This window comes from Camelus ferus, chromosome 17 (assembly GCF_009834535.1).
Source record: "Camelus ferus isolate YT-003-E chromosome 17, BCGSAC_Cfer_1.0, whole genome shotgun sequence".
Classification (NCBI taxonomy): Eukaryota; Metazoa; Chordata; class Mammalia; order Artiodactyla; family Camelidae; genus Camelus; species Camelus ferus.
This window is the reverse complement of record NC_045712.1, coordinates 15925953-15952076: the sequence shown is the minus strand read 5'-3', so window position 1 is coordinate 15952076 and position 26124 is coordinate 15925953. Positions and strand designations below refer to the sequence as shown.

General features: G+C 41.5%; 1 protein-coding gene across 1 annotated transcript in view; it reads left to right on the top strand.

The window, feature by feature from the left end:
• Positions 1-26124, top strand: part of PTPRG (protein tyrosine phosphatase receptor type G) — a 654052-nt gene that overhangs the window by 506086 nt on the left and 121842 nt on the right. Inside the window, 2 exon segments of the mRNA XM_032458153.1 lie at positions 7534-7691; positions 19830-20022. Of these exon segments, the coding sequence (XP_032314044.1) occupies positions 7534-7691; positions 19830-20022 (351 nt within the window).

The following is a 26124-nucleotide window of genomic DNA, read 5'->3' as shown; positions in this document are numbered from 1 at the left end:
TAGGTGAGGCTGCAGAGGGTGGAGGAGCCCACTGTCAGTCCTGGTAGAAACTGGCTTCTCAGGTGTGGTCAAGCGTTACTGAAAGTGCGGAATCTCAGTCCCCATCCCAGACAGGCTGAATCAGAATCTACATTTTAACAAGCTTCCCAGGTGATTTGCATACACATTAAATTTGAGCAGCACTGTCATGAATCTTCTCCCATTTAGTGTGGCCTAATACTCAGTTTTTCCACTGTCACTGTCGCTATCTTCCCCAATTATGAAGCAGAAGGCCAGTCCTACCCCAGTGATTTCAAGCATTTAAGGAAAAGTGAATAGCTTTTCCTTATAAAAAGTTTTGGGAAACCTTGAAGAAACCAAACAGTCATTGGGCTAAATACCAAAGCTTGGGCTTTCTATTCTTGGTTTATTTTATATACCTCCCTAAAATTGGTTGATTCCTTGTTTGAGTGGTGGGACTGGTTTTCTTCCCATAGAAACCACCCCATTCTATCCATGCACCTTCCAGTGAAGTGCTTTGTTCACGGGGGCAGAGGAGTGCTTCAGTATCATTCCACAAGTTTTTGATTACTGCACAGTTCTTGTCTCTATGCTGATGGTTCATCGTATTTTATAAAGGCTTTCTCTCTTCATATATAACCACAGCACTGAAAATATTAGGTTATTAACACACTGAAAAATGCAATCAATCAGATGATTATCATCTAATGTTTTAATGATCACATTTTTAATCCAATTATGCATGTTTGAATCTTTCAAATTTTCTTTAATTAAAGATTGCCTCCTGGCACTGCTATCAGAAATAAGAAATTGAACAGAATCGAGCCAGATATAATTTAATGTTGAAAGGAAATTGCAAGGATAACCAGGCCGCTCTGGGTTTAATGGTTGACCATGACTTTAAAGCCCTCATACAAAATTTTCTAATTGATAAGAAAAATTTAATCACCTTCGGATACACTCCCTTTGCATTCAAATAAGGTATTTCTTTTTCTAAAAAAACCTCCCCCAACTGATTATTCGTATTGTCGTTCAAAATGCTGCAAAATGAAAGACAGAGTTGGGTGAAATGTAGACTACTTAATACAGTGTGTATTTAATATAAAAGTCATACATTATTCATTTTTGCAATTTGAATAATGTTGAATTTAGCATCCCTGTACCTCATCTTTTCCTTTGATGAACAATTAATTATTAAAATATAATATTGTCTGCACACAGCACTGGGATCTTTGAAAGTGGAATATGAGATCCATTCCTTTTCAATTCTTTTATCTAGTAATGCACAGTACCTGCTTATTATGGTGTAATGGAATGAATGGTGGGATAAGTAGTGGTTCAAATATTTTTCTCAACTAGTTAAGTGTCTGGGGTAGGAGTGTCTTGAATTCAAATTACTGATTAGGATAAAAGCTGGGGGGCAGAGTGCTCTGATCAGGATGGGTTTGGATCAAGCTGCCCTGTTATAATAGGCTTCCTTTAACAAGTACTTATCTGTGCTTGTTCAGTGCCAGACACTCTGCTAAGCCCTTAACTGCTGTTAATTCATTTAAAAGCTCTCCCGATGAGAGAAACCTCCAGATGAGGTCGATATTATTATAATCCCATTTTACAGATGAGGAGATAGTTACAGAGAGGTTAAGTAGCTTGTCTTAGGTCAGACCTTTCAGGATACCAGTTAGGATTCAAATCCAGGGACCTGGCTCTAGCACGTCCCTTTACTTTATAACGTGTACGTTTATTAAGATTTTATTAGTTGGGGAGGTCAAGCTTTTCGCTGAAAGGTGCATTCCTCCTTCTTTCCAGTGGCTGTACTTGGGAACTCCCAGTGTTGGGTCCGCTAGTTGAGTGCCTTGTGGCTGGTACAGGCTTTGTGGGCAGTGCTGGGAACACGGGGTACCATTTCTAAAGTTATTCCTGACTGACAGTTAAGCCTGATGAGCACCCCATTTGTCGGTGGAGCATGCCTTATGGACGGAGAAGGAAATGGAATTTTCAGAAAGATCAGCACAAACGAATGTTCACTTTGAACTCTGAAAACTTAAGGAAGAAGGCAAACAACTCGAGTCGATTGTGTAATGAGTGTTCATAAAAGAAATAAGCATTAATGATGGAGGCTCCTTGAGAACAGGCTATCCTGTGTATTTCAGTCAACCAAAATGACTTTCTAACACTTACCCGCCTACCCTCCAACACTTGGCTTGAAATCAGGAGGGCACAACGTGGCCCTGATGGCCACATCCATTCCACTGACTGACTTTTGTACAGCTTCTGAACTCAGAACCCTAATTAAGCAAAATATTATCCACCCCGCACCCCATAGAGAATTCCATTCTTCTCCTTAGTAGATGTGTATTTTTAAAGTTGCACTCAGTGGCTATTAGCATTTGGAATGTTGTTAATAAGGTTGTGAAAATGTTCGTTATATAGGTACCTATACAGCAGCTTTACTTTACTTTTGCCTTTTGACATGCAAAACCTTAAGCATTTACTGTCTGGCACTTTACAGAAAACATTTGCAAATCGCTGACTTAAAACACAACATAAGCCGGCCTGCTCTTAGTCAAGTGCTTGCCTTGATAAATCAGGGCTCACAACACTGTCCTAAGCCCCTCATGTCTCCGAGTCCAAAGTTGTTCTGCTCGCTGCACACAGGCCAGTAAATCGGGAGATGAGGTGTTGGGGCAAGGAATGATGACTTTATTTGGAAAGTCAGCAGACCAAGAAGATGGGGGGTGGGGCGCTAATGTCCTGGAGAAGCATCTTCCCCAAGTCAGAATTCAGGTTCTTTTTATCCTAAGAAGGGGAGAGGGTGTGGTTGATTGTTGGAAACTTCTTTATGTCGGAATCCTTTGTTCTTGCAGCTGTCCACGTGGGTCAGGTCATGGTGTCCCTGTAAACCTCCAACAAGACAAATGTTTTTTTCTATTCTGCAACTTTTTGTCTATATGAATGGAAAAGTGTTATACTCTTAAAGGTCGGAGCCTTGAGAATGGGCTCTCCTGTCTATTTCAGGCTACAGGCAACATTGTTTTACAGAAGGTGCAGAACCAGCATGACTGAGCACAGGGTTAGAGCTAAAAGAACAGATCTAAAATGGAGTCAGATTTGTTTTTCCCTATTACATTCACATTCATTAGCTTGCTTAATTGTCACAGCAACCCTGAGGGGTAGTCTCGATATTCCCATTTGACAGATAAGGGAAGTAGCTCAGAGAAGTTAAGACCTTTCCCTAAGGTCACACAGCTATTAAGTATCAGTTGGCTCCCAAGCTCACGGTAGAGCTTTGGGAAAGAAAACGCTAACCTATACTGCTCAGGGTGATGGGGAATATGTCAGACGTGGGGTACCTTTGAGGCACTGCTGATCCAGTTAAAAAATAAAACATGCACACAAACACTGAAGGAAGTTCATGGCTGTGTAAGACATACATGGCTAGCTCTTGATGGTTTAGAGGAATAAAAATAACAACAATAATAAAAATAAGAAGAATTAGAAGAAGCATCACATCTATCATTTATGAGATGCTCTGTGTTCCAAGCTCTTTCTGAACCCCTTTCTTGTATTGATTTATTTAATCCTCACAGCAGCCTAGGAAGGGTTGGTAACTAAGATTTTACAGTTCACAGGTGGAGGAGCTGGGATTTGAACCCAGCAGGCTGAGAATCTGCTCTCGTCACCACCCCCTGTAGGGATGGAGAGATGAGGTGCTAATGAGGCAGCCTTTCGATTTGGGTTTTCAGCAGATACCAGGTGCTACTTCCTGCTCCCAGGCCTACTGTTTCAGAGCCCAAGTGGTTTCTCTGAAGAAAGAATCCCACCCGAGTCTATATTCTCCTCAAGCTTTTCACCTTGGGTCCATCCATTACTTCACCCTGGCCTCCCATTTCCCAGCCATAAAATTACAGAATTGGACTAAAATGGGGGGTTTTCAGAGTGCCCCTGGGTTCCCAGCACAGCTTCAACCACGCTGGCCGTTTCAGCCGTTTGAGTTGCCTGGCTCCGTGTAACGTTTTGTTTTGAAGAAGGGGTTCTTTGGCTCGAAGGCACTGACCTAGTTAGTCTAGTGATGGTAGTGACGGTGGTGGAACCAGCAAGTAGTAAAGCCGCCCCCCCCCACTCCCCTCACCAGCTCTACCCTCCCCACCCCCTCCCCCATCTGACGGCACCTTCTAATCAGTTAAAGCCAGAACCCGGGTCTGAAGCCCTTGGGTAGGTGCAGGACCAAGAAGCCCTTCTGCGTTTGTAGAAACAGTCACGCCTACAGTTTCCATCCGTCCCTGGCGAATCTGAGAGCCCGTCCAAGAACTCATACGAGAGTCCTGCTCCTGCTGAAACAGCATTCACTTGTGAAGTCCAGCCGCCTCAGATTGGTGGGGCAAGTGTTTCTGATTTGTCTTTCCCTGCTCTTTGAAGCCACAGCAATCTTCCTCAAGTGGGTGCTTTAGACGGGAGCTTTGCCGCTGCAGGCTTACAGGGTCTGGCTTGTTACTGCCTGTCTGCATACAACACGCTTAACTGCAACCCTAATATTGGATCAGGCCCCTCGGGGGAAACTCTATAAAGATTTTCTGGTCCTTCGGTCTGGAGCCCTTTATCCGAAGGCAGGTTGCCGTGCTGCAGTGTGATGGCCAGGTTCACCTGCTGCGTGATGAGGAAATGAAGATGGTGACCTAGTGGTTGGTGACACCTGGCCCTGTGCACCCTTTGTTGCTTGGCGCCTTGTGTTGACTATTTGCACAGCCCAGGAAGTGCAGAGGCAGCAAGCAAAGGCCAAAATTTTTCCTCTCCTTGGCCAAGCCAGTCCCAGCCAAGCACGCTTGCAGAGGTTTCCCCCATCATTAGGCCGCTGGGAACCAGGTTAAATTAAAGCCCAGACTTGCCAGTGGGCGGAGGGGCAATTCTGTTATTCCCGGTCTTTTGTCCAACAGAAATTGCTTTTATCATTTTGATAATAGAACCCTATGATTTGAAGACTTCTGCGTTTATTAGTTAATATTTAACTCTTCCTCTTAAAAAAATGAAAAGCGTTGTGAGAATCAGCCTCATGAAGAACTGCTGCCCCTTCACTGTTCACTCGTGACCTTGGGCTTGGTGATTTGACCCCTTGAGCTCCACATCTGGGAAACTGGAGCGTGACGGGTACATGTTCCACAGGGTTGTAGTGTGAAGGGGCAGAGTGATGGCTTAAGAACAATGAAAGCCTGGACTCCAGGCTCAACTGCCTGGTTGTAGACTGCAGCTCTGTAAAGTGGGGGTGATAACAGTACGACTTCATGAGACTCTTTTAGGTATGAAATCAATCAATCTTTATAAAGCCCATAGAACAGGGCCTGGCAGTTACAGTAAGAGATGTTCAAGTGTTTGCAGTATGTAAATATTCAGAACAGTGCCTGGCCTATGGTAAAAGCTACATAAATACTCAGTTTTGTTCAACAAATCTCTATAAAATGGAAATTACCTTTTTCATTATTCTAATGTAGTTGATTCCTGTTGGTTTTTCTCATCATCCCCCAGTTACATAGACCTTTTTAGTCTAAGGATGCACATTTGCCCAAATGCCTGTACTGGTTGTTCTGCATGAAAGAAGAGGTGGGACGAGGTATGAGGCTTGAGAATAATGTTCCCGTAAGTCACAGGTGTGTCCATGAAGTAACCTGGAGCCTTGAGATCCCAGAGAAATGTCCAGGGGCCCACAGAGGAAGACATGAGGGAGCTAAGGCAAGCCATTTTCAGGACTGTAATAGCCTTATTACATCCCTAGAAGGAATGAGGGAGGAATTCCAGACTTAAGTTCACAACTAGATGTTTCAAGACGCAAGTAGTCACTAAAACCTTCTCTGATCTGTGAAAGAAGCTGGGTAATCTACTGACCTTGCTTGGGAGAATTATAATATAGCGCCCTAAACCCTCTTACACTGTTGGAGGGAATGGAATTTGGTGCAGCCACTATGGAAAACAGTATGAAGATTCCTTAAAAAGCTAAAAATAGACTTACCATATGATCCAGCAATACCACTCCTGGGCATGTATCTGAAGGAAACTCTTAATTCGAAAAGATACATGCACCCTAATGTTCAGAGCTGCACTATTTACAATGGCCAGGACATGGAAGCAAACTAAATGTCCATCAACAGATGATGGGATAGAGAAGGTGGTGTATATATTCACAATGGAATACTACTCAGCCATTAAAAAGGAATGAAATAATGCTATTTGCAGCAACATAGTTGGATTTAAGAGATTATCATACTAAGTGAAGTAAATCAAACAAAGAAAGGTATCAGATATCCCTTATATGTAGAATCTAAAAATAATGATACAAATGACTTATTTACAGAACAGAAAGAGACTCACAGACATAGAAAAGAAATGTATGGTTACCAAAGGGGAAAGGGGTAGTGGGGGATAAATTAGGAGTTTGGGATTAGCACATACAAACTACTATATACAAAATAGATAAACAACAGGGAGGGTCCTACTATACAGCACAGGAAACTACATTCAGTATCTTATAATAACCTATAATGAAAAAGAATATATATATGTATAAGTGAATCACTGTGCCATATGACAGAAACTAACACAACATTGTAAATCAACTATTCATCAATAAAAAATAGTAATAATACAGCACACTAATCTCTGGTGCACTATTTCTTTCTGCCTCATGACCTTTGCACATGTTCTACACACAACTTGAAATGGTTTCAGCTCCTTCTTTAGCTGAATCAGAATTATGCAGACTGTGCTGTCAAGATTCCTGGGTTCATATCCCAGCTTTGCTACTGAGGAGCTGTGTGACCTTGGGCAGGCATAAGCCCTTCCAGACCTCGTTTTCCTCATAGTTATTGTGAGGTATCCTTGCCGGGTCTCAGCTTAAATGTCATTTCTCTACCTGAGGGAAGATGCCTTTTCTTTTGTAAAAAGAGGAGGTGTGTTTTCAGACCCATCATTTTGCAAGTTCAGGGCCAAGCCTTGGTTAGGTTTCACTTTGGTTTGGGAAAGCGCAGGGTGAAACCATAATGCATTGTAACTAATTGGAATTGCACTTTACTGCTGGCTTAACACGTTTCCTTTCCCACTAAGTCTCTCATGAGCGTTTCAGAGATTGTTCCCCTGATTGTTAGTTCGTTCGCATTAAATGAAGAAGAGGTCTGCGGTGAAGCACGTTTAAGAAAGGGCAGATGAAGCAAAACCAGGTCTGTTCTTTCTCTGCAGGACTCCTCGGTGACTTTACTAGGCTAGTGTTTTGTCTGTTTCCTGGGGGAGGACGAAGGGTCTGCAGTGCTGCCCAGCGTTGTTTGTCATGGAACCCGTTTTTCATGAAATCCAGCGCAGTACTCAGAGCACACCCTTGGAAGCACTGCTTTGTTTTCCGTGTGTCTCCCGCCAACAAATGCTGGTGCTTCTCAGGATGCAAACAAACACAAGACTTGTGATGTGGTGCCCGCGTGCCGAGGGTCTGGACGGTGTCTGCAGCGTAGTACGACTTACCTCTGGTGCTTTTCTTTCTCCTCTTCCCCCAAACAGAGAAGGAGACCTTTCTGGATCCTTTCATCCTCCGGGACCTCCTGCCTGCATCCCTGGGCAGCTATTACCGGTACATGGGTTCTTTGACTACCCCGCCGTGCAGCGAGATTGTGGAGTGGATAGTCTTCCGGAGGCCGGTCCCCATCTCTTACCATCAGGTAGCTGTTTAGCCCCCCAATGGGGCTTCTGTTTTTGCTTGTTTCGTGTTGCATTAACTATCTGACACTGCTAGAATATACCTGTAAGGAGGGTTTTGTTTTTTTTTTTAATCAATTGCTTCTCATTGATTCTTCTCATTTTTTCCAACAAACATGTTTTTGCACCCAGGAATTGTAAAATATAAAACATTTTTTTGTCAGCTGCAAATTAACTAGCTGAGGAGAACTGCAGGCATGAAATCAGGTACCTTGTAAGTATTCAGTCTTGAGGAGGTAACAGCTATCCTGTGAGACAATGATTTCTTGTGCCAGGAACTCTTTTGAGCTCTCGATACACGTTAACTCATTTAATCTTCATGAACAACAGCCTTATGAGGTTGGTGCTATTTGTACCCATGTTTTAGAGAGGAGAGACAACAGAAGTGAAGTGACTTGCCCAGGGTCATACAACTGGTTTCCAAGCTGTGGTGTCTGATCCCGAAGGGCATACTACCCAAAGTTCAGAAAAGAGAAATTTGTGTATGTGAAAAAATGAAAGAAAAAAATACCATTGAATAAGCTCTCTTCTTTCTGTGATAAGCACTTTACATCTGGTCAACTTTGTTGCAAAACAGCGTTGAGAGTTGGGTATGTTGCAGTAAGACGGTTCCCATAAGGACATGGTGGCAAGGAGAGACTGAGTAACATGCTCACGGACTCGTGGTCAGTGAATGTTGAAGCCAGAAGCCAAGCCTGGGTTTGTCCGATTCCACATACATGCATTGACCTCTACACTGAGCTACCACTCCTCCCTGAGTGTGGCCTGGCAGATGTCATAAGAAGGTGGGTTCAGGCTGAGCAGTTAACTGTGGGTAGGGATTTGATGAACTGGAGATGGGGTTGGGAGCAACGTCAGAGGAAGAGGATCCACCCGGGACGAGGGGCCTTTGAATCACCTCGTGAAGAATAGTAGATGGACGGGAAAAGTAGAGGGGACACGTGAGTCATCAGAGATGCAGCATGTGCGGCAAGGGTAGAGCTCAGTGGTAGAGCACGTGCTTAGCATGTACGACGTCCTGGGTTCAATCCCCAGCACCTCCATTAAAAAAAGGTTTTTTTTAAACAAAGAAGTAAATAAATAAACCTAATCACATCCCGTTCCCCTCCTCAAAAAAGAAAAAAAGAAAAAGCTTAGAAATACAGCATGCCCCGAGACAGAAGAGTAGATAGATGACTTCTCCATAATTTCTGGAAACAGAGCCAAGAACAGTGGGTAGGATTTTCTAAGAATGTGGATTTGAGCCATTAACCAGGACTGTCTAAAAATGGAAGGTTCTTATTAGAGCCATCCATAGAAATGCCTCTCCAGAATTTGACAGCTAGGGCTGTAAAGGCTGAGAAGGGGGAAGTTTTGAAATTACGTGGTAAATATCAGTAATATAACTGAAGAAGACAAGCAACAAGACGACGAACCTGGCTGGCGTGGGCAATCGTCCAGAGATTCTCCTAACAAGGGTAGAGAACACAGAATAGGGAGAAGGGGAAATAGGGTTGGGTGCTGTCCTGGTCAGGGCTGTTGGGGATGTAGGAAACAGAAACCCACTAAAAGTGGCTTAAGTAGGAGGAGTATTTTAAAGAAACCATAGCAGGGGCATCCTGCGAGGGAGGCCCTCATGACCAGGCCTATAAGTAGAAAGTGGAGCATGAGCTTTAGTCTCTGCCTTTTAGGGGCCATGCAAGATCTTAACATCTTTGAGTTTCTGCTTTGTGAGTCTGTCTGTACTTTTGCAAAATCCTGGTGCCTTCTTCTCTCTCCCAGTTTCGAGTGCGGTTTTCTTTGGAGGGGATTGCATGGCTCAATATTGTTACTCTAATACCAGTTGACCCTTCAACTCAAGGGCCAGCTACCAGCTGACAGTAGTCTAGGTCATGTGTCAAGTATTCAGGAAGATAGATCTGAATAGATGTTGGCCAACCAGCAAATTGGTTGGCCTTGGGTTATGTGTCCATTTTTTAATAGGTCGGCAGAGGTGCTGGTCATGTCCTGAGACATCTGGTCTCCCTGCTCTGGGGGTAAACGGAGCAGGTTATCTAGAAAGAACTAGTGCAGGAGAGACACCCCACTAACAAAGGAGGTGGTGTGGGGTCAGGGGGAACATTTATTTGGCCTCACTGCTGTTGGCAGACATTTTCCTTTCAGATTGTTGTTTTCCTTTTAATTCGATTGTGATGAAAAAAGAAAGACTAGCAATTTGGTTGCTGAACAGGATGTGTTGGCCTTAAGGAGATAATGAAATATGAAACGAGTTTTCTTCCTAATGGTGAAGCCAGCATTGTTGTATATAAAATACAATGAAACTGCAACCCAAATAGTTATGTCCTCAAGGGTGGGGGGACAGGGCTTTGAAAAGGAATCCTTTCTGTCGATTAAGGTACATGCTTTTGTATTCATTGATAATGAGGTTAAGAAAATCAAGTTTGTCTTCTCTCTTTATCTTCCTTTTTTTCCCCTTCCTTCCTTCCTTCCATCCTCCCTTCCTTCCTTCCATCCTCCCTTCCTCCCTTCCTTTCTCCCTCCCTTCCTTCCTTCCTTCCTTCCTTCCTTCCTTCCTTCCTTTCTTTCTTTCTTTCTTTCTTTCTTTCTTTCTTTCTTTCTTTCTTTCTTTCTTTCTTTCCTTTTTTTTTTGTAGGATACCCTGTGAGGGGGAGGGATAGACCCGTAATTGTGTAGTAGGGGAGAAATAGAACCATTAACACATACTGTGTTTTATTACAGTTTAGTGGATCTAAACAAAAGGCAGAGTTTGAGGCTTGGATGTCTTGTCAAGTGCTTGTCAATTGGAAGTATTTTGACATTTGAGAAAGTGCTTTATTAACGTCTTTTTACTCTCCTGCTCTTCCAACCATACACTCAAGAGAGAAGTAATGGAAGATTTGTTCTCTGTGACTTCCAATATATGACCAAGATCTCTCTAAGTGTTACTGTCTGAAGAAAATAGTGAAGGAATAAATTAGTCATATTGGCCTCCAAGTTTCTTTACTGTAAACCATCTTTAGATAATACTTTACTTTTATCAGACACGGCTTCATATATCCCTTCCTCTCTCCCAAGGGAGGAAAACAGCTCATTTTCCTGTGGCCAAACTAGGTCCTTGCTGTGAGCTGAGTGGAGGTCACAGCTGTGTCAGGCCTCAGAAAGGAAAGCATTTAACCATCCAAGTATTATGGTTTCAGACCTTCCCACCCCGACCCTGCCAACATTCCTTCTGAAGGGAGCACAGAATGTTCATTTCAGAACGGCGGACGGCCAGTTCCGAGAAGCCAAGTGGACAGGATTCCATGTCTGCTTCCACCAGAAGGAACAACGTTCCTAGTCGTCCATCCTTCCTTTTCTCCAAAGGCTCTTCTCTCCTCTTACACAGCATGGGTACCTGTCAGCAGTGAACAGGAGTGCTCGTTCACCCCACAGTATGATGGTCAGCACACACTGTCGGCTTGCCTGATGTGGATTTCTTTGAAGTCTTCCAGAGTAAATATGAGCAACTCCTTATTTTCCCTCTTTTGTGAGTCTCCTTGGGCATTCAGACCAACCCTGCAGCCAGCAAGCTCTGACCCCAGCTTGTGTGATAGTCTGGACCGAAACAGTGTCACAAATGGAATCATGGGTTGGCATGGTTGGTCAGCAGTCAGCATGGCATATGTGGCTCCACCAAACACTTACTGTAAATATCAGGCAAAAGTCGTGCCAGGATTTTGTCACCTAAACAAAATGGCGGCACCCTCAGTCCTGGCAGAGGAGGTCAGAGGAGCAGGACTAGCCCAGTAAGACAGGTGCCTGCCATGCATTTGTGATCAGTCACGGAACATGGTCATTTTTAGTCCAGTGTACTAGGATGTGTTTTATTCTAGAACAGTGACTCTCAGATGCTGCTGCTTTGACCATTGGAAACTATCCCAGCCTTCCCTTTCCAGAACTGTTGGCTTTTGCAGTTTAAAATATGACACTGCCTATAATTTTTCCTAACATGAGCTTTATTTAAGAGCTTCTTGGAGGCTCTATCAAAAAGGAAATAAATATCAAAAGGGCTAGTGTATTTGTTTTATTTGCATGAGTTTTATTGAAATATAGTTGATTTACAATATTGTGTTAATTTCAGGTATACAGCAGAGTGATTCAGTTATATATATTTTTCAGATTATTTTCCATTGTAAGTTATTATAAGATGTTGAATATTGTTCTTTGTGTTACACAGTAAATCCTTGTTGCTTATCTATTTTATTTATAGTAGTTTGTATCTGTTAATCTTATGCCCCTAATTTGTTCTTCCCCCACCTTCCTTTCCTCTTTGGTAACCATAAATGTGTTTTCTATATCTGTAAGTGTGTTTCTGCTTTGTATGTAAATTCATTTGTATTATTTTTCAGATTCCACATGTAAGTGATATCATATAATATTTGTCTTTATCTCACTTCACTTAGTATGATAATCTCTAAGTCCTTCTGTGTTGCTGCAAATGGCATTATTTCATTCTTTTTTATGATTGAGTAATATTCCATTGTGTATATGTGTATGTATGTATACATACACATTTTCTTAAACCAGTCATCTGTTGATGGGCATTTGGGTTCTTTCCATGTCTTTGCTGTTGTAAATAGTGCTGCTGTGAACATTGAGCTGCAGGTAGCTTTTCAAGTTAAGAGTTTTTGTCTTTTCCAGATACATGCCCAGGAGTGGGATGGCTGGATCATATGATAGCTCTCTTTTTTAGTTTTTTAAGGAACCTCCATACTATTTTCCATAGTGGCTGCACCAGTTTACATTCCTACCAACAGTGTAGGGGGGTTCCCTTTTCTCCACACCTTCTCTGGCATTTACTGTAGACTGTAGACTTTTTGACGATAGACATTCTGACCAATTTGAGGGGTTACCTCACTGGTTTTGATTTGCATTTGTCTAATAACCTGCAATGTTGAGCATCTTTTCATGTACCTGTTGGCCATCTGTAAGTATTCTTTGGAGAATGTCTGCTTTGGCCTTCTGCCCATTTATTTCATTGAGTTAATTCTTTTTTTGATACTGAATTATATGAGCTGTTTGTATATTATGGAAATTAACCCTTTGTCAGCTGAATCATTTGCAAATATTTTCTCCCATTCCTAGGTTGTCTTTTCATTTTGTTAATAGTTTCTTTTGCTGTGTATAAGCTTTTAAGTTTGATTAGGTCCCATTTGTTTATTTTTGCCTTTATTTCATTTGCCTTGGGAGACTGAGCTAAGAAAACATTACTACAATTTATGTCCAAAAATGTTTTGCCTATGTTCTCTCCTAGGAGTTTTTATGGTATTGAGTCTTATGTTTAAGTCTTTAAACCATTTTGAGTTTATTTTTGTGTATGGTGTGAGGGAGTGTTCTAATTTCATTGATTTACAAGCAGCTGTCCAGCTTTCCTAACACCACTTGCTGAAGAGACTGTCTTTTCTCCATTGTATATTCTTGCCTCTTTTATTGTAGATTAATTGACCATAGGTGTGTGGGTTTGTTTCTGGGCTCTGTTTTGTTCTGTTGATCTGTACGCCTGCTTTTGTGCCCAGCACCACACTGTTTTGATTACTATAGCTCTGTAATATTGTGGGAGGTCTGGGAAGGTTATGCCTCCAGCTTTGTTCTTTTTCCTCAGGATTGCTTTGGCAGTTCTGGGTCTTTCGTGGTTCCATATAAATTCTAGGATTATTTGTTCTAATTCTGTGAAAAATGTTTTGGATAATTTGATAGGGATCACGTTAAATCTGTAGATTGCTTTGAGTAGTGTGGCCATTTTAACAATACTAATATTTCCAATCTAAGAGCATGGGGTATCTTTCCATTTCTTCAGATTATCTTCATTTTCCTTTATAATGTTTTAACAGTTCTCAGCATGTAAGTGTTTCACCTCCTTGGTTAGGTTTATTACTAGGTATTTTATGTTTTTTGACATTTTATTCAGGATTTTTAAAACTTAATGATATTTCATTGTTAGCATAAAGAAACACAACAGATTTCTGTATATTAATCTTGTGTCCTGCTCCCTTGCTGACTTTATTACTTTCAATAGTTTTTGTGTAACGTCTTTAGAGTGCATAGAATTTTTTTCCTTTTTTTTTTTATTTAACCAATGTTATCACTGTCATAGAGAGTAGAGCAACCTTTTTGAATTAAGACCATGTTCCATATGGCGCCAAACTGCCTAGGTTCCGTTCTTCGCTGCATTCTTCATCCAAATTACTCAGCTACTCTACTACTCTGTGCCTCAGCTTTCATCTGTAAAATGGGGATGATAATCATACACATCTTATGAGGTCATTATAAAGATGAAGTGATGGGATGTGTGTAGAATGCTTAGACTTGTGTCTGGCACCACAGGAAGTGCTCAGAGGGTTTTAGGTGTTTCTCGTTGTGGCTGTTTTTTTGTCTGAAGCCTCTAGGGCCGTACTGTCCAATGGAAATAAAACAAGCCACATACATTATTTTAACTTGCTGGTGGCTACATTAAAATATGTAAAGAAAAACAGATGAAACTAATTTTTAATATATATTATCTAACCTACTATATCCAAAATAGTTACCATTTTAACACGTAGGACTGGCTGCATTGCTAGTGGAATCACCGTAAGGCTACTGGTGGTCGCATCTTTCACGTTTATTTCAAGGCCATTAACAACTAATGAATGACTTAATTCGGAAGGTTTCTATTCAAACACTACATAACGTGCAGTGCTTTGAATAAAGAAGGCTTTTTAAGTGGTGGGTGAAGATGCCATTATTAATAACCCACAGCAGATAGCTTTCATTGTTAATTATGGTTAAACTGTCTTCTTTCTGTAGAGGGCTTTTCTGTCATCACTTTCATGCAAAGCTGTCTGTAGTGACAGGGACGACACGGACCTGTAGTTAGCTAGCTCTTCCCAGATTTTATTTTGCCGCCGGAGTTTAGTAAGTAAAACTGGGGATGCTCCAGGCTGTTGGGAATTTAACATTCCATCATTATCGTCTTGATTACTAATGATGCAGCCAAGCGGGTCCTGCCCCATCACCCCTCAAATGTGTGATGAAACTCAAGCATCCCCATGACCTTGGGTGTGATGTGATAGTTTCTGGTGTTTTCCCAGGAGGTTATTATTATGCTTTTAATGCACTCTGGCCTTGTTTAATTGCCGTTCTATACCCATCCTGTAAAATACTGTGCACATCAGCCTTTTAGTGGTTCATAATTATATTACTTTTGATTTTCTCTCATTTTCCCCCCTTCAGCCATGATGGTCCCCTCCCCACATCTTGTGACCCAGAGCCCTTGCTGCACAGAAATGACACGAATAGATTTCAACTTTCCTGTGATTCAGACCGACAGATTAAAAACTAATTATTCTCTGTAATATTTTTACAATAAAAACTAAGTTGAAATGATTTATGTACACTTCCAGCCAACACATTTGCAATTCAAGGTTAAAATTGTTCTTGAAACAGCACCAGTTAAAATGCAATTACAACTCCCCAAGCAGGGATGAAAGAAGGAAATGTTTTACATGTTCACTTCAAAAGTTAAAAAGTCCATTTAATATTAGAGAAATAAAGAAAAAGAAACTTTCATTTGTTTTCAATAAAGGATACAATCATCACTTGTTATAGTAAAGATAAATCCGAGTGTGTGTATTACCTGAAAGATGAACAAAAAGTACAGGCCTTGTGAGGTGGATCCCAGTTTCTCCTCACACTTGCCTTCTTCTTCTGGTTACCATCTTGGGTTTTTGTTTTTTCTTTTTCTTCATGTTGGGTTGTTTCTTTCCACAGTGCAGAGAAGTGCAAATGGATTGGTATCACCGACAGTGAAGCAGCAGTGGTGGGCGCCCTGCGTGGTGGGGCCTTGGGGGTCAGCAGAAGAGAACTGGTTAGGAACTTCTCTATCATCCAGTTCAGTTTTTCCACCATAGTCTTGCTCTTCCAGTGAGTAAGCCGAGGCCCTGTTACGCATGTGGCCTAAAGTGACCGAGAGCATGAAAAACAGAGTCACGCAGACCTGGGCTTCTCATCCTCACGTCACCTCTCAGTTTCTGTGTGGTCTCGGGCAAGTTGCTTAATGTCTCTAAGCCCGGGTTCCTCATCAGCCAAAAATAATAAGAATATGATAATGCCACCGAGATCACTGGATTCCCGTGAGGATTAAGAGACAGCATCTGTCACTCTTAGCACATTGCCTCATGCGTAATTAAGTCTCAGTAAATATTCATTATTCGTGCTAGTGATGTCATAATAATATTATTAATAATGTCACTTTAATGATATTTTTTTTGAGCTAAGAATAAGCTGAAAACCAAAACAATCTTTGTAAAGTGCTTAACAAAGTACCTGGCACATAATGGGTTTGGTAACTAGACATTGTAAGGTGGAAATATGGGTTATAAATAAACCTAGATACGTTACATGTGTGTAACATATATAGTAAGTACATTACACATGTATAATGTATATAATATATATGTATAACGTGGATTACAAGTACTGTAATAATATATATAACACATATAATGTACCTATGTATGTAGAATGGACACTGTAAATACACGTATATAAATTTTAAGGAAGAAAAGGCAGGAGGAGCAGTAGAGCATCTGACATTTGTAAGCCTGGCGTGCAATGTAATTACCACATTCCTCATAAAATTAAAAAAATAATAATAATAATGACAGTAAAATTTATTGAGCACCTCTCGTGTATCAGGAGTTATTCCAAACACTTTATATTATAGTAATTCATTTAATAGCAACAAAAAGCACATGAGATGGTTAATGATTATACACGTAAGAAAACTGAAGCTCAGAAATAGTAAATGCTTTGGCTGAGGCCACATGTTTAGCAAATGGGGTTTTAAAACAGGGTTTTTAACCAAGTTAGTGAGAGTAAGCTTTTTTTGTTTTGTTTCTAACATACGTTTTTTATTGACACGTAGGTGATCTGCAGTATTGTGTTAGTTTTGAGAGTAAGTGTTTTGCATTTGGAGAATAAGGCTCAGGCCAGATCCTTAAGGCTCCATGGTGAGAATGGGAGGCTGTTGAAAAGCATTGATTGGACAGAGGTGCGTGGCATGATCCGATGTACATCTTAGAAGGGTCACTGACTGTGTGGCTGTTAACTAAATCTAGAGGAGGCGGACAGATTGAGCACCAAACACGTGGACAGTCAGAGGCCGGAGAGACACAACTCTGGAGTCTGTTTGGTGGCCCCGGTGTTGCACGGGGCAGCCATGCTGCACGGCTCTGGGAGGCATCTTCTCCTTCTAAATAGCATCCCTCAGAATCCAACAGAATGGAGGTCCAGATGGTGCTCAGGGTCACCATTAGCTAGCGTGGGTTGCAAGGCAGGGGTAAGGACCACGACAGACCCTGAAGCAGCTATGTCATGAGTATCGGTAGATTTCTGGCCCAGATGATCGCTGATCACCTGCCCCAATGAGAAGCATAGACTCCCGTTGCCAGCCCAGGGATCCTGGAGATTTCCACTCAAGAGCCAGACATCCCAGTTACCAACAAGAGAGGCCACTGGCAGTTTTCATTCAACTTAGAGAAATGACGGTGTTTTAGTAAAAATGCCGCCAGCCTACTGAGGGACATTTGATGAGTCTGCTAAGCTTGTCCTCCGTTTTCCTCTTCTTTTACGCTCCTGTCAAAGGAAGCTGTGCTGCAGATGACAGTATGACATCGCCAGGTCATCAGTTCACGCTCAGAGCCGTCACATCCTCCCTTTGAGAAATCTTTGGGCAAGTTGAGTTAATGACAGGGAGGTGGCCGTGCTTTTAAGCCATAGCACATCATTAAGCTGTAAGAGCAATTAAAGCAAAAGCATTTTTGTGTTAAATTCAGAACCTGCCTCTTTTTACAGTTATATGACTAATTCTTTCCTGAGGCATCAGAAATAAACTTTTTTAGGAGAACTAAATGCTAGCTGTGAACGAAGCAAGTTTCGGAGAGAATAAACAAGCCTTCAAGTCGCCTGGCGGAGTGTCTTCCAGGCCATCCTTTCCTGGCATCTCAGAGATTAAAGTGTTTCAGGACAGATGGCTGTCTCTTCCAGAAAATTTCCGGTCTAACTTGCTATGGATGGCAGCCCCATTCATTTTTCTTAAAAAAAAAAAAAAAAATCACTGTGAAAGTTAAGGAATTCCTCTATTCAACTCACGTCTCTAAGGCTTTAATTTAAACCAATTTCCTCTTATTTGGCCTTCTCTGGACGTGGAGAAGAGCTGGTCAGCATCTTCCACGTAACAAGGCCTTTAATCAAATTACTCCTTACTCGCCTTTTCTTCAGGCGAAACAGTTCCACTTCCTTTAACCTTTCCACACAGCATTTTCCCTCCGTCCCTTTAATCATTTGGCTTGGTCTTTCCCTAGACGATCTCCAGAGGGTCTTGGTTAATTCCTTTCACGTAACTTTAGGAAGTTATTTTCTCTGAGAACATCATGAGAGCTTCTCTCATTTTCGGATGCCTTCAGTTCTGATTTCAGTAGTCCCATGCGGAGAGTACACCTTGCTAGGATGAGATGATTTTTCTTTTCAGCACCTTTAATTCTTTCAATCCGAGTGGCTCCCATTTGGACGGAGTCAGCAGCCCAGTTTCCTTATTGCCTTTCTCCCGTCGTTATACATAAACAAGGAATTTGGCGCCAGAAGCAGACCATTTTCTGTGTCACTCTCTGAGGCTGTTTGGGAAACACTGGTTTTAGTCCAGGCTTCAAAATGCCCCTCTGGAAACCCACAGTGTAATTCTCTGGTTTGTCTTATACATTGGTGTTAGCCCCGTCCTGGTCCCAGAAGTTGAGGGCAGCCGCTCAGTGCCTGCTTGGGAAGCGTTTTTCTAGGACCACTCCACCTCGTCAGTCGCTCCTACAGAAAACATTCTGATTTAACATTCAAGGAGCCAGATGGACCAGAAGGAGTTCATTCAGTTTCTCTCTTCTTTATTTAATTTTCTTCCCCCAGCTCAGGGAGTTGGTATTTTTGGTGGCTGGGCATTTTACGTTACGCTCCATTTCTTTGGTGACAAGAATAACTTTGTGCTCAATTGAAAACGAGTCTCTGTCCCTCGGTCTCTGCTCTGTTCCTCTTATATAACAGAATGACCTTTTTGTTTGTTTGTTTTTTTAAATAAGCAGAATGTTGAAAGCCACAAAGAATCTTTTTTGACAGGAGAAATACGATCCTGGAGTCCCGAATTTTTTTCTTCACGTTTCCATGAAAATTTGGACAGCAGTCTTGTGGAAAAAGTTTACTAATAATATTAATGATGATGAGAGCAATTGATCTTTACTAAGGGCTTACTGGCCGCTAAACAATTTACATGGATTTTCATCTTTTCAACAGCCTTAAGACAGGTGGCACTAGTACCGTATCTGTTTTACAGAGGAAGAAACTTGAGTTGCAGAAAGCTTGAATAAGTTGACTGTGACTGCTCGTCTGGTTAATGTTGAACTTGGGCAGTTTAACCTGCGCACCGTGGATTTAGCAACTTTGTGATTTAGCAAGTGCTGTACTGGATCTCTAGTATGTAAGAAGGTGCTTAGTAAGAATTAAATTGCAAATACTTATGTTCCAGGAATTGTTTGAAGCACTGTACAATGATTATCTCATTGAATGCTGACCCGAACCCTGTGGGGTCGATGCTGCTATAATTCTCACCATTTTATTGAGGAAGAATTGAGGCTCAGAGAAGTTAAGCAACTTTCTCGGGGTCACAGAGCAGTTGAGCCGTGGATCCGAAGTTCCCACCCAAGCGATCTGGCTCTAGAACCTACCAGTTTCACCATAACTCTGGGCTTCTTCCTGTGGTATTGGAGCTCTTGGCAGTGGGAGGCCCTGCAGAAAGACTGGGATCTCTTTATGAGACACAAATCGCAAGAGCTGTGTCCACCCTCAAAGGAAGTGTTTTCCTGGTTAGTTGGCAATACAGAAACCACAGCCAGATAAGCCCCTTGGCAGGGATCCCAGCAGGCAGCCTGTGTCCTGCTGGGACTGTCCCACTTGGCATCGGACACTTCCTCTCATGTTGTGTTCTTGTCACCCCTTCTGGCTTTGGACCACTTAGCTTCCTAACCAGTGTTCTTTTTTTCTCCCTTCTCTGGTTCTCTGTCCAGCTCGAGGCTTTTTACTCCATCTTCACCACGGAGCAGCAAGACCATGTCAAATCAGTGGAGTATCTGAGAAATAACTTTCGGCCGCAGCAGGAACTGAACGACAGAGTGGTGTCCAAGTCTGCCGTCCGCGACGCCTGGAACCACGACGTGACAGACTTCTTAGACAACCCACTGGGGACAGAAGCCTCTAAAGGTACATTTGGATTAAGTGCCCTTGCCCAGAGGAAGATTCCTTAGCATAAATTACTTTAAATTAAAAGGAGTTCAAAACCAGCCAAGAATTGGAACTTGGCATTAAAAGCATCTGTTTCTCTGCTGAAAGAGACTGGTCTGGATGATAAATAGAAGCAGTTGTGGGAATAACTTGAGTTAAATAGATAGGTTCCGAGTTGCACTTTTGACTAGTAAGAGATCAGTCTCTCTGTCATTTAACCTTGTGGCATCAACACCGACTAGTTGGTGTCTAAAGAAAGCTTTCTGGTGTCTTACTTGTTAACTGTTTGCCTGCTGCGATCTGGTGTTTGTCTCTGAGCTCAAACAGTAGGACCTCAGACTTGCTCCCCTGCCCCAATCTGCAGCTGTCTTACTAACATCCATACCAGGCCAAGAACCCCTCTCCGGGTCTCGGACGCCCCCACTAGACATCAGGTGGCCTTTTAAAACTCTCATCTAACAGTTCAGTTCCCATATCCCACAAACATCAGTTTTCAGATGTCTTCATCTTTTCCATTTCTACTTTCTCATGTGAAATGGCCGTGGATTTTTCTCCCAGGAAACTGGGAAGATGGATTCTACCCTCACAACTCAAACTTCAAGCTCTGTGATTTATCATAATCGTGTCTTGGAGCTCAGGACACACTTAGAGGAATAAGGCTCATCAAAGTCTTAGTATTTAGAAGGGAGAAAGGAATAAGAGGGAATTTCCTTTGGGTGTGAAGAGATGGAGCTTTCCCAGGCCAGTGCTCGCCTTTGAAATTGTGAGCTCGGGGAATTTGGGAAGCGCTTGTCATTTATGGACACTGGAAGCCAACTGTGGTATTTTCAGTATGGTACGTTACATGAGGAGGCTGTGTTTCAGGAGAGCCCCCACCTCTAACCAAAGGACTGGCGTGTGACCTTTATAGGAATGGGGTCGGGGGATGAGATTATATTCCACAAATAACTGCACTGACGTGCCCTTTGACGAGAAGATGAGCCCACTTTCCAGGCTCATACCTCTGAAAAGGAGCTGAAAGAAAAGGAAGGGGAGTTTTAAGAATGTGATCATTTCCTTCCTGTCCATGTGATTTTTGTCTGAGGATGGTGAGAAGCAGCTAGTCTGGCCAGGTTCCGTTAAGAAATACTTGAGATTCAGGTAACTGGGGGCTGACACTTTGTCAAGGGCATCGTTTATTGGCTAGCAACAACGGGAGGGTTAAGAAACACGCGAACCTGTAAAACATCTTGGGTTGAGCTGGTGTAGAAAACCTCACTTGGACCATTTTTTTTTTAAGTCCAAGTTAAAAATGAAGAAAACAACCCAACTCTCAAGCTTTCTCCCGAGAGATCTTGCCTGGGGAGAGGAGGGCTCTGAGGGTTGACTGTTCTGTGACAGGTGACTATAAAGAACTATAAAGGGAATGAGGAATTTATGTCATGAGTGAGTGTAAGATCTGGTAGCTCAGAATTGCTGAGGTTATGACTGTTACAAAGTTCTTTCCTAATAAATGACCTGAGCGTATGATCCATCAGCCATGCAAATAGTATACACAGCCCTTCTTACCCAGGGAAGTTGGAAAGGATGATGAGTTACATTGCATTAAATTGTCAGAGTGGGTGGGATCTTCCGCTGAACAGAGGCTTTCTGTGAATTTGAGCGGATCTGTGGACCCAGTCCTTAAATACAGGGCTTCGGTTCTCCATTTTACAAGGTTACAATTATCTTAGTGTCCGTTGCTGACTCTTAAGACGTGTGAATATGAAAACGTTTTGTGATCTTTCTAGAGGCAGAGAGAGATGCAGATGCCCTCTCTCCTTTTTAAACGTGTTATTGGAGTGTGCCGTACAGAAGAGTGCGCACACAGTATGCACACAACTTGATAAATCTTCACAAAGTGAATATTCTTGAGTAACAAACACCCAGATCAAGAAACTGACATCATCCGCTTCCCAGAAGCCCCTCCTTCTCCCCCTTCCTAGTCACTCTCCGTTCCCAAGGGTAACCATGACCACGAATTAGCCTCGCTTTCTGGTCAATTTCATATAAATGGAATCATCCAACATGTATGCTTTATTTTTATTATTGTTTTATTAAATGGAGGTACTGGGGATTGAACCCAGGACCTCGTGCATGCTGGGCATGTACTCAACCACTGAGCTATATGCTACCACCACCGCCGCCCCCCTAGTGTGTCCTCTTTTTTGTCTTGCATCTTTTGCTTCCCACTGGTTGTGAGAGTCATCTGTGCTATTGCATGTGGTTTCTTACTGCTGAATTTCATGGTAAGACTGTACCTGAACGTATTTATCCATTTCAGTATACATGAGTACATGGATTATTTTCATGTTTTGATAATCACGAAAATTCTTGAACATGCCTCTCCGTGAGCACACGGACACATCTCCGTTGGGTATGCACCCAGGAGTAAAATGACTGCGGCCAGAGGACACGTACGTGTTCAGACTGGGTTAGATACTGCCGAGCCGTTTCCCAATGATTCCGTGTACCCCATTACACTTCAGCCAGCAGTGTACGAAAGTTTCCTATTTTTAATAGCGTTTTTCAGGCATAATTTATATACCATAACATCCAGCGGTTGTGAATGTATAATTCAGTAAGTTTTAATAACTTTATGAATGTGCAGCCACCATCACACTCCAGCCTGAGAACGTTTTCATCACTGAAAGTTCTTAGGGGCCCATTTGCAGTCAGTTCTTTCTCCCATCCTCAACTCCAGGCAAATTCTGACCTGCTTTTGTCTTTTACTTGACATGAGGATTTTAAGCTTTATCCACATTGTGTAGCATGTATCACTAGCTCATTTATTTTTATCACTCAGTAGTATGGTTATTTGTCTTAAAAACAGCTTTATTGAGATTTAATTCACATACCGTAAAGTTCATTCTTTCAAAGTGTATGCTTCAGTGGTTTGTAGTATATTCACAAAGTTGTGCAGTCATCACTACTAGCTGCTTCAGAACACTTTTTATCACCCCCCCAAAAAGAAATTCCATACCCATTAGCAGTCACTCCTTTTTCTCCTGCCTCTCCTTCCTCCCCAGCCCTAGGCAACCACTAACGTACTTTCTGTCTCTATGGATAAACCTATTCTGGACATTCCTTATAAATGGAATCATACAATATATGGCTTTTTGTCTCTGGGTTCTTTCACTTAGCATCATATTTTCAAGGTTCATCCTTATTTAAGCTTGTATCAGAGTTTCATTTCATTTTATGGCCAGATACTATTTCACCGTATGGATATTCCACATTTTGTTTATCTATGTGTCAATTGATAGATCCCACTTTGGGGCTGTTATGAATAATTCTTCTGTGATCATTTGTGTTCACATTTTCATGTGGACTTATGCTTTCATTTCTCTTGGCTATAAACCTAGGAGTAGAATTGATGAGTTATGTGGTAACTCTATGTTTGTGTTTTTGAAGAGCTGCCAAACTGGTTTCCCAAGGCAGCTATACCAGTCTGCATTCCCGTCACCATGTAGGAGGGTTCTGATGTACCCACATCCTCACCAACACTTGTTTCACATCTTTTTTATTTTAGCCATCCTAGTGGATGTGAGATGGTATCTCTTTGTAGCTTTGATTTGCACTTTCCTAATGACTAATGATGTCCATATTTATTTTTTGTTTTTTGTTTTTAATTGAAGTATAGTTGATTTACAATGTTGTGTTAGTTTCTGGTGCACAGCACGGTGATTCAGTTATACATATATATTCCTTTTCATATTCTTTGCATTATAGGTTATTAAAATATATTGAATATAGTTCCCTGTGCTAAACAGTAGGACCTTATTGTTTATTTTATATATAGTAGTTTGTATCTGCAAATTCCAGACTCCTCATTTATCCCTCTCCACAACTTTCCCCCCTGGTAACCATAACTTTGTTTTCTGTGTCTGTGAGTCTATCTCTGTTTTGTGAGTAAGTTCACTTGAATCCTTTTTTAAGATTCCACATGTAAGTGATACCATATATTTGTCTTTCTCTGTGTGACTTCACTTAGTGTGACAATCTCTAGGTTCATCCATATTGCCCTAAATGACATTATTTCATTCTTTTTTATGGCTGAGTAGTATTCCATTATGTATATATCATACAGCTTCTTTATCCAGTCATCTGTAGATGGACATTTGGGTTGCTTCTGTGTCTTGGCTATTGTATATAGTGCTGCTGTGAACATTGGGATGCAGGAATCTTTTCAAATTAGAGTTTCCTCTGGGTATATGCCCAGAAATGGGATTGCTGGATCATACAGTAAGTCATATTTAGTATTTTGAGGACTCTCCATACTATTTTCCATAATGGCTGCATCAAACTACATTCCCACCAATGGTGTTAGAGGGTTTCCTTTTCCCTACACCCTCTCCTGCATTTATTGTTTATGAGCATTTTAGTGATGGCTATTCTGGCAGGTGTGAAGTGATAACCTCTTTACAGTTTTGATTTGCATTTCTCTGAAAGTTAGTGATACTGAGCATCTTTTCATGTGCCTCTTGGCTGTTTGTATGTCTTCAATGGAGAAATGTCTGTTTAGGTCTTCTGCCCATTTTTTGATTGGATTGTTTCGGGGTCTTTTTGCTATTAAGTTGTATGAGCTGTTTGTATATTCTGGAAGTTAAACCCTTGTCAGTCTCATCATTTGGAGATATTTTCTCCCATTCTGTAGTTTGTTGTTTTGTTTTGCTTATGGTTTCCTTTGCTGTACAAAAGCCTTTAAGTTTCATTAGTTCCCATTTGTTTGTTTTTGCTTTTATTTCTGTTGCCTTGTTAGACTGACCTGGGAGAACATTGCTACAATTTATGTCAGAGAATGTCTTGCCTATGTTGTCTTCTAGGAGATTTGTGGTGCCCTGTATTGTGCTTAATTTTTAAGCCATTTTGAGTTTATTTTTGTGTATGGTTTGAGGGAGTGTTCTAACTTCACTGATTTGCATGCAACTGTCCTGCTTTCCCAGCTGCCTCCTGTGTTGAAGATGAATTGACTGTAGGTGTGTGGGTTTATTTCTGGACTCTCTATTCTGTTCCATTGATCCATATGTCTGCTTTTGTGCCAATGCCATGCTGTTTTGATTACTGTAACTTTGTAATATTGTCTGAGGTCAGGGAGCGTTATGCCTCCAGCGTCATTCTCTTCTATATTGCTTTGGCAATTCTGGGTCTTTTGTGTTTCCATTTAAAGTTTAGAATTATTTGTTCTAGTTCTGTGGAAAATGTCCTGGGTAGTTTGATAGGGATCGCATTAAATCTGTAGATTGCTTTGGGTAGTATGGCCATTTTAACAATATTCTTCCAATCCAACAGCATGGGGTATCTGTCCATTTCTTTGGATCATCTTCAGTTTCCTTTATCAGTGTTTTATAGTTCTGTGTGTGTAAGTCTCTCACCTCCTTGGCCAGTTTATTCCTAAGTTTTTGTTTTTGTTTTGTTTTGTTTTTTTGATGCAGTTTTAAAAGGGATTTTTTTTTTTTTTACTTTCCTTTTCGGATATTTCATTTTTAGTGTAAAGAAATGCAACAGATTTCCATATGTGAATCTTGTATCTTGCTACCTTGCTGAATTCATTTATCAGCTCTAGTAGTTTTTGTGTGGAGTCTTTAGGGTTTTCTCTGTATAGTTTCATGTCATCTATATATAGTGACAATTTTACCTCTTCTTTCCTATTTATTTTTAAATGATGTTCCTCTTAGTTTTCAACTTCATAGAACCATGGTCCACAAGAGCAAATGCTCCTCCTTGTATTCCTCCAGAAAACTCAGGTCATTCCGTGGCACCCTAGGCCACAAGCCAGCCACAGATGCTGTGGATCATCAGGCAACCTGGAGAGCTTAGGTTATTGACCTCAGAGAAAAAAGCCAAGACAAAGGAAGAGACCCTTCCTCTTCTCCAGTCTTCTGCAAAAAAAATAAATAAGTAAAGATCTTTAAAAAAGGAGGATGGGATTCTATAATCTTCAGGTAATTCAAAAAGAATGACCCCTATCTGATGGGCATCCTCTGTCCAATCATTAGTGGAAGCTCTCAGTGCCTAAAAAAGCTATGATGGCAAGCCTGGAGCTATGCATGTGTTGGGCTA